The sequence below is a fragment of the Pelophylax lessonae genome (genome assembly GCF_965119305.1).
Source record: "Pelophylax lessonae genome assembly, chromosome: 4".
Taxonomy (NCBI): domain Eukaryota; kingdom Metazoa; phylum Chordata; class Amphibia; order Anura; family Ranidae; genus Pelophylax; species Pelophylax lessonae.
The window spans coordinates 124,614,191-124,630,257 of NC_138771.1; the positions used below are offsets into that span (position 1 = coordinate 124,614,191).

The 16,067-nt window shown below is 46.4% G+C and overlaps 1 protein-coding gene across 1 annotated transcript in view; it reads left to right on the top strand.

Moving 5' to 3' along the window:
* ARID3B (AT-rich interaction domain 3B) overlaps positions 1–16,067 on the top strand; it is a 165,887-nt gene that overhangs the window by 53,456 nt on the left and 96,364 nt on the right. The window contains exon 3 of the mRNA XM_082252835.1: positions 8,430–8,495. Coding sequence (XP_082108961.1) covers positions 8,430–8,495 — 66 coding nt within the window. The remainder of the gene's footprint in view (positions 1–8,429; positions 8,496–16,067) is intronic.

The following is a 16,067-nucleotide window of genomic DNA, read 5'->3' on the forward strand; positions in this document are numbered from 1 at the left end:
TTATGTCGGCGGGGTATCTCCATTGTGGGATATCTGGAAGATCTCCTGTTGCGTGCAGTCTCCCATTCGGATCTGCTGGAAACGGTTTCTATCGCCATTCAGATCCTTCAAGAATTTGGGTGGGCGATCAATGTCACCAAATCTGCCCTGACTCCGTCCGCGTAGGTCACTTATCTGGGGCTGATTCTCGACACTGCACTGGCGAGGGTCTTCCTTCCCTTGGACAAGCGTCAGGAGTTGCAAGGGGCGGTCAGGTTGCTGATGGAGGCCGAACAGTCGTCCTTGTGGGCTTGCATGAGGGCTCTGGGGCTGATGGTCTTTTGAAGCGGTCCTGTTTGCTCAGGCTCATACGAGACAGTTGCAGAAAGATTCTGTCAAAGTGGAACAGAGGTCCTCGGTCATTGGACCAGAAGATTCGGTTGAGCCATCTCACAAAGTCGGCTCTCTTGGTGGATCCAGTCACCTGCCCTGTGCCAGGGCAAGTCCTTCCTGCAGGTGTTTTGGAAGGTGGTCACTACGGATCGCCAGCCTGTCAGGCTGGACTGGAGTGCTGGGGAAGCTCTGTGCCCAGGGGACTTAAGCAATGGAAGAATCTTCCTTGTCGATCAATATTCTGGAGCTGAGGGCAATCAAGCTCTCCCTGCTTCACTGGACGAGTCGGTTACGCGGCTCTCTGGTTCAGGTCCAGTCAGACAATTCCACGGCCGTGGCTTACATCAATCATCAAGGGGGTGCCAGGAGTGCCTTGGCGGGCAAAGAGGTGGCCAAGATTCTGGCGTGGGCGGAATGCAATGTTCCGGCTCTCTCCGCAGTCCACATCCCGGGTGTGGAAAATTGGCAGGCAAATTTCCTGAGGAGTCAAGTATTGGATCAGGGGGAGTGGTACCTGCATCCGGAGGTGTTTCGTCTCCTGTGTGCCTGGTGGGGGACTCCGGAGGTGGATCTGTTTGCGCCTCGCCGCGACAGGAATGTTAAGAGGTTTGTGGCCGTGTCTCGGGATCCTCTGGCCGACGCCACAGACGTTCTGGTGGCTCCTTGGAGTCAGTATCGCCTGGTATTTGCCTTCACTCTGCTAGTTCTCCTGCCGAGGTTTCTTCGCAGGGTGGCGATGGAAGGCATTCTGGTCATTCTGGGGGCACCAGACTGGCCTCGGCGGTCTTGGTACGCAGAGCTGGTAAAAATAGTAGTGGATCCTCCATGGCGTCTTCCTCTGCGGTAAGATCTACTAAATCTCAAGGACCGATCTTCCATCCTGCTTTACGGTCGCTGGCTTTAACGGCTTACCTGTTGAAAGCAAGGTGTTGAGGGATAGAGGTCTGTCTGATTTCGGTGATTCCTACCCTTTTGAAGGCCAGGAAGTCGACATCTAGGAAGATCCATCATCGTACATTTCTTGGTGTGAATCGCTGCAGCTGCACCTTTTTTTTTTATTTTTTTTTTTTTTTTTTTTTCTATAGCTAGGGTTTTGGCCTTTTTACAAAATGGGGTTGAGCATTGCTTGGCGTTGGGTACTCTCAAGGGCCAGGTTTCGGCCTTGGCTATTTACTTCCAACGTCCGTTGGCTACACATAGTTTGATTCGCACCTTCATTCAGGAGGTGCGTCACCTGGCCCCCTCCGAAGAGATCCCTGTTACTGCTGTGGGATCTTAACCTGGTTTTGTCTGTTCTTCAAAAGCCTCTTTTTGAGTATATTAGGGAGATTTCTCTGCTTTGTCGCAGAAGGTTGCCTTCCTAGTGGCTATCGCTTCTGCTCGCAGAGTCTAAGTTGGCCACGCTGTCCTGTCCGCTTTATTTGATGGTCCACAGGGATAAAGTGGTCCTCCGACCTAATCCGTCTTTTTCTCCCTAAGGTGGTGTCCGATTTTCATTTTAATGAGGACATTGTGTTGCCTGCCTTATGTCTTAAGCCTTAACATCCCAAGGAGATTGCCTTGCACTCTCTGGATGTGGTTCGGGCAATAAGGGTTTATCTGACGGTTACTGAGTCCTTCAGGAAGTCAGACTCTTTGTCCTTCTGGACGGTCCTCGCAAAGGTTTGGCTGCCTCTGCTGGGACCATTTTGAGGTGGATCAGGCAAATGGTCGTTCAGGCTTATTCAATCAAGGGTCAGGTTCCTCCTTTCCCTGTGAAGGCACAGTCTACTAGAGCGCTGAGTGCCTCTTGGGCTTTTCGCCATCAGGCCTCTGTTGTACAAGTTTGTAAGGCAGCGACTTGGTCCTCTGTGCACACCTTTACAAAATTTTACAAGGTGGATTTGTTGGCATCTTTGGATGCCTTTTTTGGCCGCTAGCTTTTGCAGGCTGCTGTTTCACAAGAGAATGTTTTTGTTCTCTTAGGGGTCTGTAATCTGGGGATCTTCTGTTTGGTTGAGCTCTGTCGCCCGGTTGGCTGGGTTTAGCCTCCTTGGAGTTGACGTTACTTTCAGGTTGCGTTTTTCCCACCCCTCATGCCTATACTGCTTTGGAACGTCCCATTCAGCTCATGGAGATGAGGCTGTGTCTGTCGATGGACGATGGAGAAAAGATTTTTGGAAGATCTTACCGTAAAATCTTCTTTTTTTCTCTGATGCCCATCAACATATATGCAGCACCCGCCCCTCTGGGGTTGGTTCTTTTGTCTTCACTGCTTTAAAACTAAACATGTGCTGGGTTGTAGCAATGGGGGGTTATGTCTGGAGGGACAGCTCCTAGGGCGTGAACATTCAAATTTTCCTGCCTAGACTACTCCTGATGGAAGGAGCATAACCCACTCAGCTCAGGGAGATGAGGCTGTGTCTGTCGATGGGACATCGGAGAAAGATTTTGAGGTAAGCTATTACAAAAATCAATTTTTTTTTTTTTTTTTTTTAACTTGGTCTCATCAGACCACAGGACGTGGTTCCTGTAATCCATGTTCTTAGTCTGCTTGTCTTCAGCAAACTGTGGAATTTCTTGTGCATCATCTTTAGAAGAGGCTTCCTTCTGGGACTACAGCCATGCAGACCAATTTGATGCAGTGTGCGGCGTGTGGTCTTGGAACACTGACAGGCAGACCCCCCCCCGACCCCCTTCAACCTCTGCAGTAATGCTGGCAGCACTCGTGTGTATATTTTTCCCAAAGACAACCTCTGGTTTTGAGGCTGAGTGTGTGCACTCAACTTCTTTGGTCGACCATGACGAGGCCTGTTCTGAGTGGAACCTGTCCTGTCATACCGCTGTATGGTCTTGGCCACCATGCTGCTTCTTAGTTTCAGGGTCTTGGCAATCTTCTTATAGCCTAGGCCAACTTTATGTAGAGCAACAATTCTTTTTTTCAGATCCTCAGAGTTCTTTGCCATGAGGTGCCGTGTTGAACTTCCAGTGACCAGTATGAGAAAGTGATAGCGATAACACCAAATTTAACACACCTGCTCCCCATTCACACGAAGTCACCTGACACCGGGGAGGGAAAATGGCTAATTAGGCCCGGTTTGGAAATTTTTCACCTAGGGGTGTACTCTTGCCAGCGGTTTAGACATTTAATTGCTGTGTGTTATTTTGAGGGGACAGCAAATTTACACTGTTAAACAAGCTGTACACTCACTACTTTACTTGGTAGCAAAGTGTCAATTCTTCAGTATTGCCACATGAAAAGATATAATATATTTACAAAAATGTGAGGGGTGTACTTTTTTGTGAGATACTGTAAAAGAGCTTTAACAGTATTACATAGATCTGCAGTATCACACAGTGAACATTTTGCCATTTTCTAACCTGCACTTCTATTACTGCACATTACTCGACGATCCATATCAAAAAAGAAGAAACCACAAAACATTCCTAGAACATGTAAGTAGCAAAAGGTAGCTGTCTGTTTCCCCGTCACATTCAAAAACTGAGTAGAAAGGGAGGACTATATTAACTAATTCTGTACCAGAATGTTTTACCCCCTTAATGACCAGGCAGTTTTTTTTTTGTGATATGGCACTGCGCTACTTTAACTGAAAATTGCGCGATCGTGCGACACTGTACCTTAATAAAATTGATGTATTTTTCTCACAAATCTTTATTTTGATGGTTTGATTCATCACCTCCTGTAGTTTTCATTTTCATTTTTTGCGCTATAATCAAGAAAAAGCAACTATTCTGAAAAAACAATATTTTTTACTTCTATAAGCTGCTCACAGCCAATAGAGGAAAAAAAATAAACAAGTTTTCATCAATTTTGGCCAATATGTATTCTGCTACATATTTTTGGCAAGAAAAAAATCCCAATAAGTGTATACAGTAATCCCCCGCTACATCGCGGTTCAGTTTTTGCGGTCCCGGTAATTCGCGTTTTTTTTTGTAATGTTATTTTACTATATAAATCATTAAAAATGAAAGATTTTTGTGTTTTTCATAGCTCTTGCTCTGTCTCTAAGTATCTTTTATGTGTTTAAATGAGTTTCTATTTTAAAAGTGTGTTTAAAGACCTTAAAATGCTTCTACACGTACAGTGACAGTAAAAAAATCATGCCTACAATGCATTTTAATAGGGTTTTTCTATTTCGCGGAATTTCACTTTTCGCGGCTGGGTCCGGAACGTAACCCCCGCAATGGAGGGGGGTTTACTGTATTGCACAAAAGTTATCGTGTCTACAAACTCTTGATCCATTTTGTCATTTTTATTTTATTTTTTTACTTGTAATGGCGGCGATGAGCGGTATTTATTTAACTGACACTTTTGAGGGGACCAGTGACATTACTACAGTAATCAGTGCTAAAATTATTCACTGTTACTGTACTAATGACACTGGCAGGGAAGGGGTTTAACACTGGGGGACGATCAAAGGGTTAAATGTGTGCCTAGGGGATGCCTTTCTAACTATGTGGTGGATGTACTTACTAGATGAACATGGAGATCTGTGTTCCTAAATAACAGGAACACAGGATCCCTGTGGTAATCTGTGACAGAAAGGCGGTCTGCCTTGTTTACATAAGCAGACCGCTGTTCTGTCTCTATGGGGAGCGATCGCAGGTGTGTCTGCTGGACCTGCTAATTGGCTCCCCCTCTAGCCAATAAGCGCGCGCCTCTACAGGCTATTACACAAAATGACGTTCAGGTATGTCGTTTCCCGTAAAAGTGCAGTGGCTGATCGGCAAGTGGTTAATTTGGCCGTAGGGCCGATGTCCTCTTTCCAAACTGGTGGAATCAAATCGATCTAGCACGACAAACCATAGAGCCCCCCCCATACTGGGGGTTATAGCCCCCCATTCAGTGTTTTGCTCGTTGCTAAAATTTGCTCATTGCTATGAGTTTAGCAACATCTGTTTCACTGGTTCTACAGGGAGGGTATAGGGAAAGGAGTAAACGATGAGAAAGAAGAGAGATTGCTAGGAGAAAGAAGGTGCACTCCATGATATGCACCCATCAGATTCCTGGCAACTTACAAGGGGTCAGACAAGTATTTGATCCAGGGTTCCCAGATTCTATCAAACAGAGCTTGTTTGTTTAGTAAGTTTGCAGAAAGGCGCTTGTTCACCATAATTCATGACCACCTATTTTTCATCAAATTGAAAGGAATTGTAGGTGTCCTCTAGGACAGTGGTTCTCAAATCCGGTCCTCGGGACCCACCAACAGGCCAGGTTTGCAAGATAACTAAATTACATCACAGGTGATCTCATTTGCTTCTCAGTGATTGCAGTATTCTAGTCTGCATCCCCCAAGGTAATACTTAAAATCTGGCCTGTTAGTGGGTCCCGAGGACCGGATTTGAGAACCACTGCTCTAGGACAGTGGTTCTCAAATCCGGTCCTCGGGACCCACCAACAGGCCAGGTTTGCAAGATAACTAAATTACATCACAGGTGATCTCATTTGCTTCTCAGTGATTGCAGTATTCTAGTCTGCATCCCCCAAGGTAATACTTAAAATCTAGCCTGTTAGTGGGTCCCGAGGACCGGATTTGAGAACCACTGCTCTAGGACCTAGCTATTGCAAACCTAGCTGCAGTAAAAATAAACGCTATAGTGTTTCCTGTCGGTCTGTGTTTCCTTAACTGGACGTACTATAAGAGCTTTGGAAGTTGGTATATGTCTTGCAAGGTTTCTTTAGATAAGATCCCTCTATGATCACAATAGTCTGCTATGCGTATCAATCCCTTGTTTGTCCACCAGGCAAAGCTGTGGGGATTGAGACCCGGGGTGAAATCAAACTAAGGGAGCCATGGGAGTCTGTGGGGACTTGAAGCCATAAGGTTTCGTTATTCTGCCCCATAGGTTTAATGAGAAAGATAGTTGGACACAGCATGATCCATCAGTCTTTGTGCCTCAACCAAATTAAGTGAGTAATTGGTCTTGTGGGGGTACAAGGAGGATTCTATTTTCATCCAAGTAGGCTGAGATGATGAATGGTAGTGAATTAGCTGTGCCGGAACTCCCAGGTCACCTCTATTTGGGTGCGTTTTGTTCACCCGAGGTCCCCCCCCCCCCATATAAATTTCAGAGCCTTATTTTGGAACTCTTTTGAAACACTTTTTGAAAAACTCTAGAGATGTCACCGGATGCGGCGAAACGCGTCAGTTTGGAACGCATAGCTTCATTACGTCTAGGCAGCTGGAACGCAAGCCGGAAGTACCGCTCGCCACTCTGCAAAGGACGCGCAGCCCACACAAGCCGACCGCTGACCACCACGGATGTAATTTTTATACTTGCCTTTAACCCACTGTAGTGAATAATAAACTTTTTACAAACTTACTACAATATATAGAGCCTTTTGTTTCCTTCACAAATTGCCATTTCTCCATGTGAGGAGGACCCAGTCTGTTAATCCAGGCCAGCCTATAGGAGAGAAATAAGGGGGAATCCATCCCAGCCCAGGGGGCATATAAGCGGGAAAGGTCCTAGTGCTGTAAAGCACATAGGACCCACTGGTTCTGGTAAGTGATTTTATCTAGCCACAAATCACGGCGAAATGGATTGATGTCACAGAATATTAAGGATACTCACGTTTAAGCACCTGCACCTTGAATTCCGTTTGAATCATATAAGGACTCTATTTGATCTACTTGAGCACCAAGTCACTTTACATATATTGGACTTTTACACACCAACAGTCACGTTTTATTTATTTATTAATTATTATTCTTCACATATTTATTTATATTTTTGTGGTTTTTGACTATTATAATATTGTTCTATCTTTTTAAATCTCTGTATGATATGTATTCTTATCACCCCAACCACTGTGATATTGGTTTGGCATTATTTATCAGCAAGCGCTGTAGTTGGCCGCTTTTTTTTTTTAAAAAAAAGCCAATTCCCATTTAAGATCTGGGATAGATGGATTCAGAGTTCAGACACCTGTAATTGATGTGCTCTAGGCTTCTATTGGTGTCCTTTGTGGAAGTTTTACTGCCCATATGGAATGTTTCCAAACATTGGGTTACTGACAGTACTGCATATACAAATTGTTATCTCTGTATGCACAGTTCTTATTTGTTATGCTGAAGTTTTTTTCGAAAAAAAAAAAAAAACACGGTTTAAAAAAAAACAAACAAAAAAAAAATAAACCGTGAAGTTAGCCCAATTTTCTTTGTATAATATAAAAGATGATCACGATTCTCAGCGTACTTTATTTTAAGCCAAAAAATCGTAATTCTCATTTTATCCAGAATCGTGGAGCTCAGTAGGCGGTCAGGGAAATACCCAAGTGCCTTCACCTGCTATTTAAAGGGAAACTATTTCTGTTTTTGTGTGACCATGTCCGCGTCCAATGTTAGATTAGGGGAAACCAATTTTGAATGATTGATAAAAATGCCCGAGATAGTGGAAAAGTTGTGCAATGCTTGATATCCATTTGTTAGAGACGTGATCAGGAGGCAAAAAGCACACTTTTCAAAATCCCCCACAATGTATGCCTTTGATATTAGGATGGCATCTAAGTTTTGATAGCAACGGTTCCATGGCTAGTATAAATAAAATGGGGGATAGAGGGCACACTTGTTGAGTTCACCTGTGAATATCTATTGTGAGCCATATCTTTTTACCAGGATCCTGGCAGTAGGTGCACTATAAAGATTCTGCAGTACCATCAAGAACTTTGAGCTGAATCCATAGTTTTAAGTACATAGAATAGATAGTCCCATGACAAGGAGTCAAAGGCCTTCCAAGGGTCTAATAACAGCATACCCTTCTTGGGCCCGCGATTGTCCCATTTAGATTGTAAAGCTGATTTTATATCTATTCGTCGTCGGGTCTGACCTGTCTGTTGGGCACAAACCCCACCTTGTCCAGATGGATAGATCCAGATAGAAAAGTATTCATACAGTTCGCTAAGGCGCTCACATTTATTCTAAAGAAATAAAGCTGATTGTTCATAAAAGGTATGCTAAAACTAACCTTTATCTTTTCACCTTAGCTTCTTTTTGTACTTTATTACCACTTATGTGCTAAGCTCTGTTTTGGCTTTTTTATTTCCTTTTCTAAAGGAGAACACTTCCTGGAGTGAAGATGTGGATGGCCGTTCCAGGGAAACCTCAAGGGATTTTGCAAAGGTATTCATTTGTTCACAGTCAAAATTATTAGCAAGATCTATATTCTACATTGATTGGATTTCATTTGGGCTTCTACTGAAATCATTTTCTCTTTCTCACATGCTGACTCTCCTGTCCATTTAGTTTATAAAAATAAAGTTTGTACTTAAGTTATGCCATTGTAGTGCTTGCAGAGCACTACACTGACCTAACACCCTAAAGCATGGAAAAGCAAAATTCACTTTTTAAATACCCTTTTATTGCTTGTTCTTAAGAGACCTTGTGACCACTGTGGCCTAGTTTTATTAGAACAGTGGAAGATAGGCCCAGCTCTGTCAGCTAACACATATTCCCCAAATATCTGCAGTCTGCTGTGGCATACAGGAAAAGGGTCACAACTCTGCTCTGCAATTGTCTGCCCTCTCCTAGAAATCAAGTAATTGGATGTAAACCAGCAAGATCAACAGGTACAAAGGATCGCGTTGGAGTGCAATTTTTTTACATATTTGTTCCCTTTATGGAGCTGTGTCAATTTATTATAGGCTGTTTAATTTTATCATGTTCCTGTAGTTACACTTCAAATTCACAAATAATAAAATGAGCAGTATTGTTGCTTTACAGTGAACCTGCTCCTTTTCCATGCTGTGTAACCTGTTGTGGATTCAAAAAAAAAGAAAAGGGTCCTGGCAGGTACATAGCAGTCACCTCTTGGTGCCACATATGTCCATTACTTCATCTTGCCAGCTCAGTTCTCCTCTATGGTTCACAAAACTGCTATGCAAGCACCAGTTTTTCAGGCAAATATGGGGAAATGTGCATACATTGTAGAGATGTAATTAGGGTTTCTTTTGCACATTCGTTGAGAGACATGGGAATTTAGATAGTCGGGTTATACTGCTGCCTAAAGGAGAATTGCACACTGGCGAACAAATATTTTTTGGGCAATCCCAGTATAACCCTTTCTACTCCCATTATAGTTTGTGTGTTTTTTTCCTGCAAAAATGACTCTTTGTAAGTCATCTGTGCAAGCCAAGCAATATGGGCTTCCTTGTTAGGACTGCTGGCTTTTTTTTTTTTTTAAATTATATGTCTGCGTCTGTTGGTTCCTCCACAGGAGTTACCACTCTGCTCCAGACTGTAAGTGACATGAACTCTTCAGTTAATTTCTGCTGCCTGCCGACAGTGACCTTTAAGTGGCTGACTCCCCCACACTAGTAGCTACCAGGTTCATGAATATTCTAGGCCTGTCCTTGTACCCTGTGGTATGCTTTCTGTGCCTTACAGTGCAACATTTTGGATCCTAGTCCCATAGGAAACAGGCCCGCTGTTCAAGTGCCTCCAGCTCACAATCCAATATTGGTTTTGTTGCTGCCTTCAGTGTCACCCCCGTGGTACCTGACACAAATAGCTTAAAAATATGCCCTTTGCTTCAGTTCATTCCAGCTTCAGAGACTTCATTGTCTCTTATAAGCATGGCCCCTACCTTGGCTCTATTTGCACTCTGTTTTTATGGGGTGAATAGCAAGTAGGATTGCACGCTTTGACTGCATAGATTATAAGCGTGCTTCCACACATTCACCCTGCAGAATCCTCATCTTCCTTCAATATCAGCACTTTTTGAGCATTCAGCCACTTAGACTTTGTCTGAAATGGAGTCTTTAACAACCTTCTACCTTAGCAGTCACAGGCCTTTTCTACTGCACCCAAATTTAGAAACTCTCCTGGCCCTTGGTGACATAGTAGATACCGCCTCCAAACTCAAAGATCGGGTTTTAGCTTCCACCCGTGCTGCCCATGGCCTAAGGTTCTGAAGACCTTTCTGATACACCTGTTTGCAATTATACTTTATGGAGACTGGAAGAACCCTGGCAAGCTTTTACTCCTTCCAAATGTCAGCTTTGTACCTGTTTGAGAGGGACTCTAATAAAAAAGTGGATCATGCAGTAACCTGTCTAAACATAGATTAAACCATTCAATGGAAGACATGCACCTGCTTTAAGTACTCCAACAAGAGATTGGAAGCTCTTTCTAGTTAGTTTTCTGGCAGTCCTTAAACTGTAACCTGTTTTTGCCATTATCTTAGTCTGCCAGAGTTGGGAGATCATGCCTTTAACATTGAACCATGGTGTAGAAAGGTTGTTGGAGGTCGCTGTCTCATTTTCCATATGAATCTCCTATCAGTGAGCATAAGGAGGACTCTTTAGTTTAGGTGGTGGTGGAATCGCTGAAAAGGGTTTGCTTTGCATGCTCGTCAAAAGGCAACATCTCTTGGGAGCTGCTGTGGACATCCTGGAGTTTTTTATAAGCTATAATTTCAATCCCAGCCTCCTTCTCCGGTTTCTTACTTTCAACCTGCCTGTGTCCTAGATTAGCAAATCTCCATGCAGGCCTGGTGGATTTTCTGGAGCAACATGTCATTATAATGGTTACAGGGGTTGTAATTTTTAATCGCTCCCAAACCAAAAGGGGTCGTTCAGCTCATCATAGAACTCAAGGCCCTAAATGTCTTTGAGGACCAGGGAAAAAAACATGGAATCCATCAGGCCTGTCATTGCCTCCCTTTATCAGGAATACTTTGTTTTTTGTAAATATTAAGGATGCATCCCTCTAGGTCTCCATTTTTCCAGCACAGCAGTGAGTCCTTCACTTTATTTGTTCCCAGCACTTTCAATTTGTGACCCTGCCATCTTATCTTTTTACCACAGTGTTGACTTCTTTGTTAGCATTTCAGTATTAACATAGTTGCATAGTAGTTGAGGTTGAATAAAGACAACAGTCCATCCAGTTCAACCTGTGCAGGTGTGTGTGTCAGTTGCGTGATCATTCTCATAACCCTGAATGTTGTAATCTGTGAGATGCACATCCAAGAGTCTTTTAAAAGTAGCCATACTCCCCGCAGCTACCACCAATTGTGGAAGAGTTCCACATTCTCACCACCCTTACAGTGAAGAACCCCTTTACGCAGCTTAAGGTTAACCCGCCTCTCCTCTAATCTCATTGTGTCCTCTTGCACTCCTTGAGACTAAATAGATTTTCTCTATTGTTCATTGACGGACGCAGTCTCTGATCTTCATATCCGTAGGGTTATACTGCCCCCTACAGGAGTAGGACACTATGCAGAAAAAAGTTCTGGCTACACCTATGGCCAGTCCCAGGGGGTATACCCTCTCTTCCTGCTATAGGATGTCAGTTTTAATCTGCCTAGTCAGGAGTAAGGACCTAGTTCCTTATGGGATCTTTTGTCCTGGCAAAAGTGTTTTTTTCTAGATAGTTTTTTCTAGTTACCTTTTTCCCTGAATTTTTTTTCCTGCGAGATCTTCAAGCAACTAAGCCGGATCTGGGAGACGGGCTGGATATATATATCCAGTGGTCACCCCAGCCGGCCGGCGAGCGTGCACAGCCGCGACATAGTCCCACCGGACGAGTACTGGCCACGCGACTTAAATGCCTCGCCAGGTCGCATACGACCGAGTCTAGGCCCGAGTCGCAGCATTCCCACTTCGGCAGAGAGAGGTTCTGTCAGGAGATGTCGCCTGCCTGTTTCTGGTATAGTGAGTAAATGTTCCCCCCCCCCTCTTCCCCTGGCGGATTTTGGGGTGGACACGGGCCCCTCCCTATGACGGTCGGACCATCACAACCCTTGGTTCCCCTCTGTCCTTTCACGCAACCCCCAACCTCCCTGTCCCTTCCCCCCCCCCCCTTTTCACTACTGGGTGCGCCGCCAGCGACGGAAGAACCATCGTGCGGTGGGGAGGGGGGTTTACCTGTCACTCCCAGGGCCCTCTTTCCTGTCGATCCCGTCCAAGAGGTTGGAGGGTCCCCTTGAGGGCCCTCAGGCCGCAAGGGTCCGCCATTTTCTTATAGCCCATGTGCTCTGCAAGATTCAGCGGCTATGTTGGTACACCCGGCGGCCATTTTGCGGTGGATTTCTATTGGGAATCATTGGCGGCCTTGTTCTGGGATATTCCTACAGGTGTTTTTTCTGGTGGTAGAGCTCCCTATACCCTAGTGCTGATACTCAGATCTTTCTCTGTGGATCGAGATCGCTGCAGACGTTCTGGGCCTCCTGGTGCATCTTTGGTGAAGGGTGGCGAGTCTGGGGGGGTTTATATATATATATATATATATAATATATATATATATATATATATATATATATATATATATATAATCTCTCTCTCTGCTGGGGGTCTTCAGCTCTGCCTGACCTCTTGGGGGCGCTGTAGGGGAGGTTCAAAATTCTCAACTTTTGCTGATGGGTTCCCCTGGTGCAGCATGGACCCTGCAGAACAAGTGTCTCCACCTGACCCCTTGAAGGAGTCCACAGGGCCCTCCGGATCCCAGCTATCCATAGATGCACTTTCGGCGGTCCTGGAATCCTTTGTGTCCCGGGTGGAGGTGGCTTTTAAAGGACGAGGTGCCAAAAAAACGCCCTCTGCCTACCCCTGCCTCATCTGATAGATAAGATTCTTAATCTGATTCAGCCACCGCAGATGCTGGTCTCCCTGCTCAAAAAAGAATGGGACCGCCCAAAGCGCTCCCCTGGGGTGCCTAAGCGGATTGCTAGACGCTACCCCTTTGAGGAGTCCCTTTATAAAGAAGTGGACCCTCCGGTCTCAAGACTGAAGACCTCGGGTGCTTCCAAGCGACCCTGGTCTGACAAAAAAAAAAGTTTCTCTTACGTCCTCCGACAGTCGCCGCCACTTCATAATCTTCACTAATGGGGTTATTGACCTTTGCTCTGCAGGAGTAGCTAGGCAACAAGATTTGTTAATATTAAAGCTTTTAGCATATCGCACCCCTAGGGGGTGGTCCCCTCAGTCAATACCTCCCTGCTTCCTGCATTCTCAACTCAGTTTCTAATGCCTAGCTTAGGAGTAGCTGGCTGATCCTGTGCTGGGGCTCTCAGTCTCAGCCTTCTATCCTCTTTTGATTTTATTTTGAGTATTTTTCTTTCTTTTACTAGCTGTTCTTTTTCTCAGCATTAGTTTAGTTTCTTCGGATGAAGATGATCATGCGGAGCTGGGCCTCGGACTGGCCACCCTGGATCCCAGGGCTCAGGGCCAGGGGTTCCCCAGCCTGCCATCGAGCGTTCAGTCAGGTTTCCCTGGCATATTGAACGACCCATCCCTGTTTGCTGCAGGGATGCTGCCTGTGAGGTGGCTACCTCACCGGACGCCATTTGCGGTTTCGTACCGCAGTTCCACTGCGTCCTGGCTGCGACACTCCCTGTCCTCAGTACAGCGGTTTAGTCGCTGGAGAAGGCTCCCCACGCCATCCGGACTGGTAAGTGCATTTCTATGTGGGGGCCTGTCTGTTTTGGGTGTCAGTCTGTGACTGTGTGACCCTGCATGTCTGTGTGTGTGCTGAGCTCCCTGTCAGATTCCTGTGTGGAATAGCTGCCTTTCTGTGGGCTGCGGGGGGGGGGGCTCTCCCGCTCTGCTATGTATACTGTGTGGGCAGACTGGGCTTAGACATGCTCTGCGGCGGCCGCTATTGCGGTCCGCCATTTTTTTGCGGCAGAATTGTGGTGTCCGGCCCTGTGTGGTAGGGCGCGGTGTTTTGGCGCCAAACGCCGCCATTTTGGCGGCGATCGATCATACAGCCACATGTCGGCGCCATTTTCTCATTGCCCAAAAATGCCTCAGCCGAGCGGCCATGTTTGTGTAGCCTGCATAGGCTTTATAGGGCGGTCAGTCATTACATCACTTCCTTTTGCTCTGGGACAGTGATCGGTGGCAGCAGCCTGTGTGGTCTCTCCAAGTTTTTACCTTTCCTTATCCTGTATTTCCCTGCTCAGTGTTCTTATCCCTGTGGGGGTCGCTACATACTGTAGTGTGCGGTGGGCTACGCTCGCCGCGGTCTTAAAGGGGCAGTACTCCTTTTTCCTATTATTGCTGGGGCATGGATTCTAAGGATTGCAAGTTTCCTCCCACCTTGGTGGGGGGCCAAGGGGCTGCTGCATCCCCCGAGGGGGCTGATCTGGCTGCTATTGTGGCGAATTTGGCTTCTCAGGTGCAGATGCTAATGGCTGATCGATCCCCAAAACGGCCCAGATTGTCTATTTCCTCTGATTCAGAGGGCGATGGGGCTGCTATGGCTGGAGTGCCCTTCTCAGGGTCTCGCTCATCTCTGGACCTTGGGGGGTCTGAAGGGGAAGCTGAGGTGGAAGGGGTTGATAATTCTCCCCCTGGTTCGCCTGAAGAGCTCATGGATGAGTTGGTTGCTTCTATCAAGGAAACACTGCGTTTGCAGGATGAACCGTGTCCTCCTGCTTTGATGTCCTCTTATGGGACGCAAAGAAAACGCAAAACAGCGCAGGTTTTTCCCTGCCCTGCGGAATTTCAGCGCGCTGTTGATGAGCAATGGCGCAATTTAAAGAAGCCTTTTACTGTGCCAAGTAAGTTCAAGCTGCGTTATCCCTTTACACCCACCACTGATGAGCGTTGGTGTGTGCCGCCTCAGGTGGATCACGCGGTGGCGGTTTTGAACAAATCCACTGCGATCCCTGCTGAGGATACCCCGGTGTTCCGGGACCCTACGGACAGGAGATTGGAGTCTCTTGCCCGTCATTCTTATATGGTTGCTGGTTCTATGCTGAAGCCTATTTTTGCTTCCATTTTGGCAGCCCAGGCTATGGGCGCAGGTGCTCAGGCGCACCCTGGTGGCTGACTCTGCTCCACCGACAATGATCAAATTCATCAGGGTGTCATGTATTTGTGCGATGCGGACTTGGATTTAGTCCCTTTGGCTGCACGCCTCTCAAGTGTGGCGGTATTGAACCGTCGCCTGATATGGCTGAAATGTTGGTTGGTTGACCAATCATCTCGCAAGACTTTAGCTAATTTGCCCTATGCGGGATCCATATCTTTGGATACTCTGATAAAGGGAATTTCAGGGGGTAAGAGTACTCTTACCCCAAACTCACAAGAATAAGTTTGTTCGCGGTAAGAAGAATACTTCGTTTAGGCCCTCTCAGGGGTCCTTTCGTGCCTTTCGGTCGCAATATAAGGGCAAGCCCTTCAAGGGCCAAGGCTCCCAGAAAAAGCCGTGGGCGGGTAAGCGGAAGTCCGGCCATTCCGGGTCCGCTGCCCATGCCAATTCGGCCTGAAGGGGCGCCCTCACCTGGTTCCGGGGTGGGGGGGACGTTTGCTCGGTTTTCTTCAACCCTGGCTGGCCCGCATTCGGGACAGGTGGGTTCAGGAAATCGTTCGATCTGGATACAAGATCGAGTTTCTCTCTCGGCCGGCGGGCAGATTATTTCCCTCAAATCTTCAGCTGTCTCCGGAGCGCTTGCAGGATCTGCACCTGGCGGTGCGGGACCTGCGGGCCCAGGGAGTGGTGGTTCCGGTACCTCATCGGGACAGATTTCGGGGGTTCTATTCCAATCTGTTCATTGTGCCCAGAAAGGAGGGCAAGGTGCGTCCGATTTTGGACTTAAAAGCTCTGAACCGCTTTGTGCGGGTTCGCAAGTTCCGCATGGAATCCCTGTGCTCGGTGGTGGCTGCCCTGGTTCCAGGGGAATTCATGGCCTCCATCGACTTGAAGGATGCGTACCTTCACATCCCCATTTTCGAGGGTCACCAGAGGTAC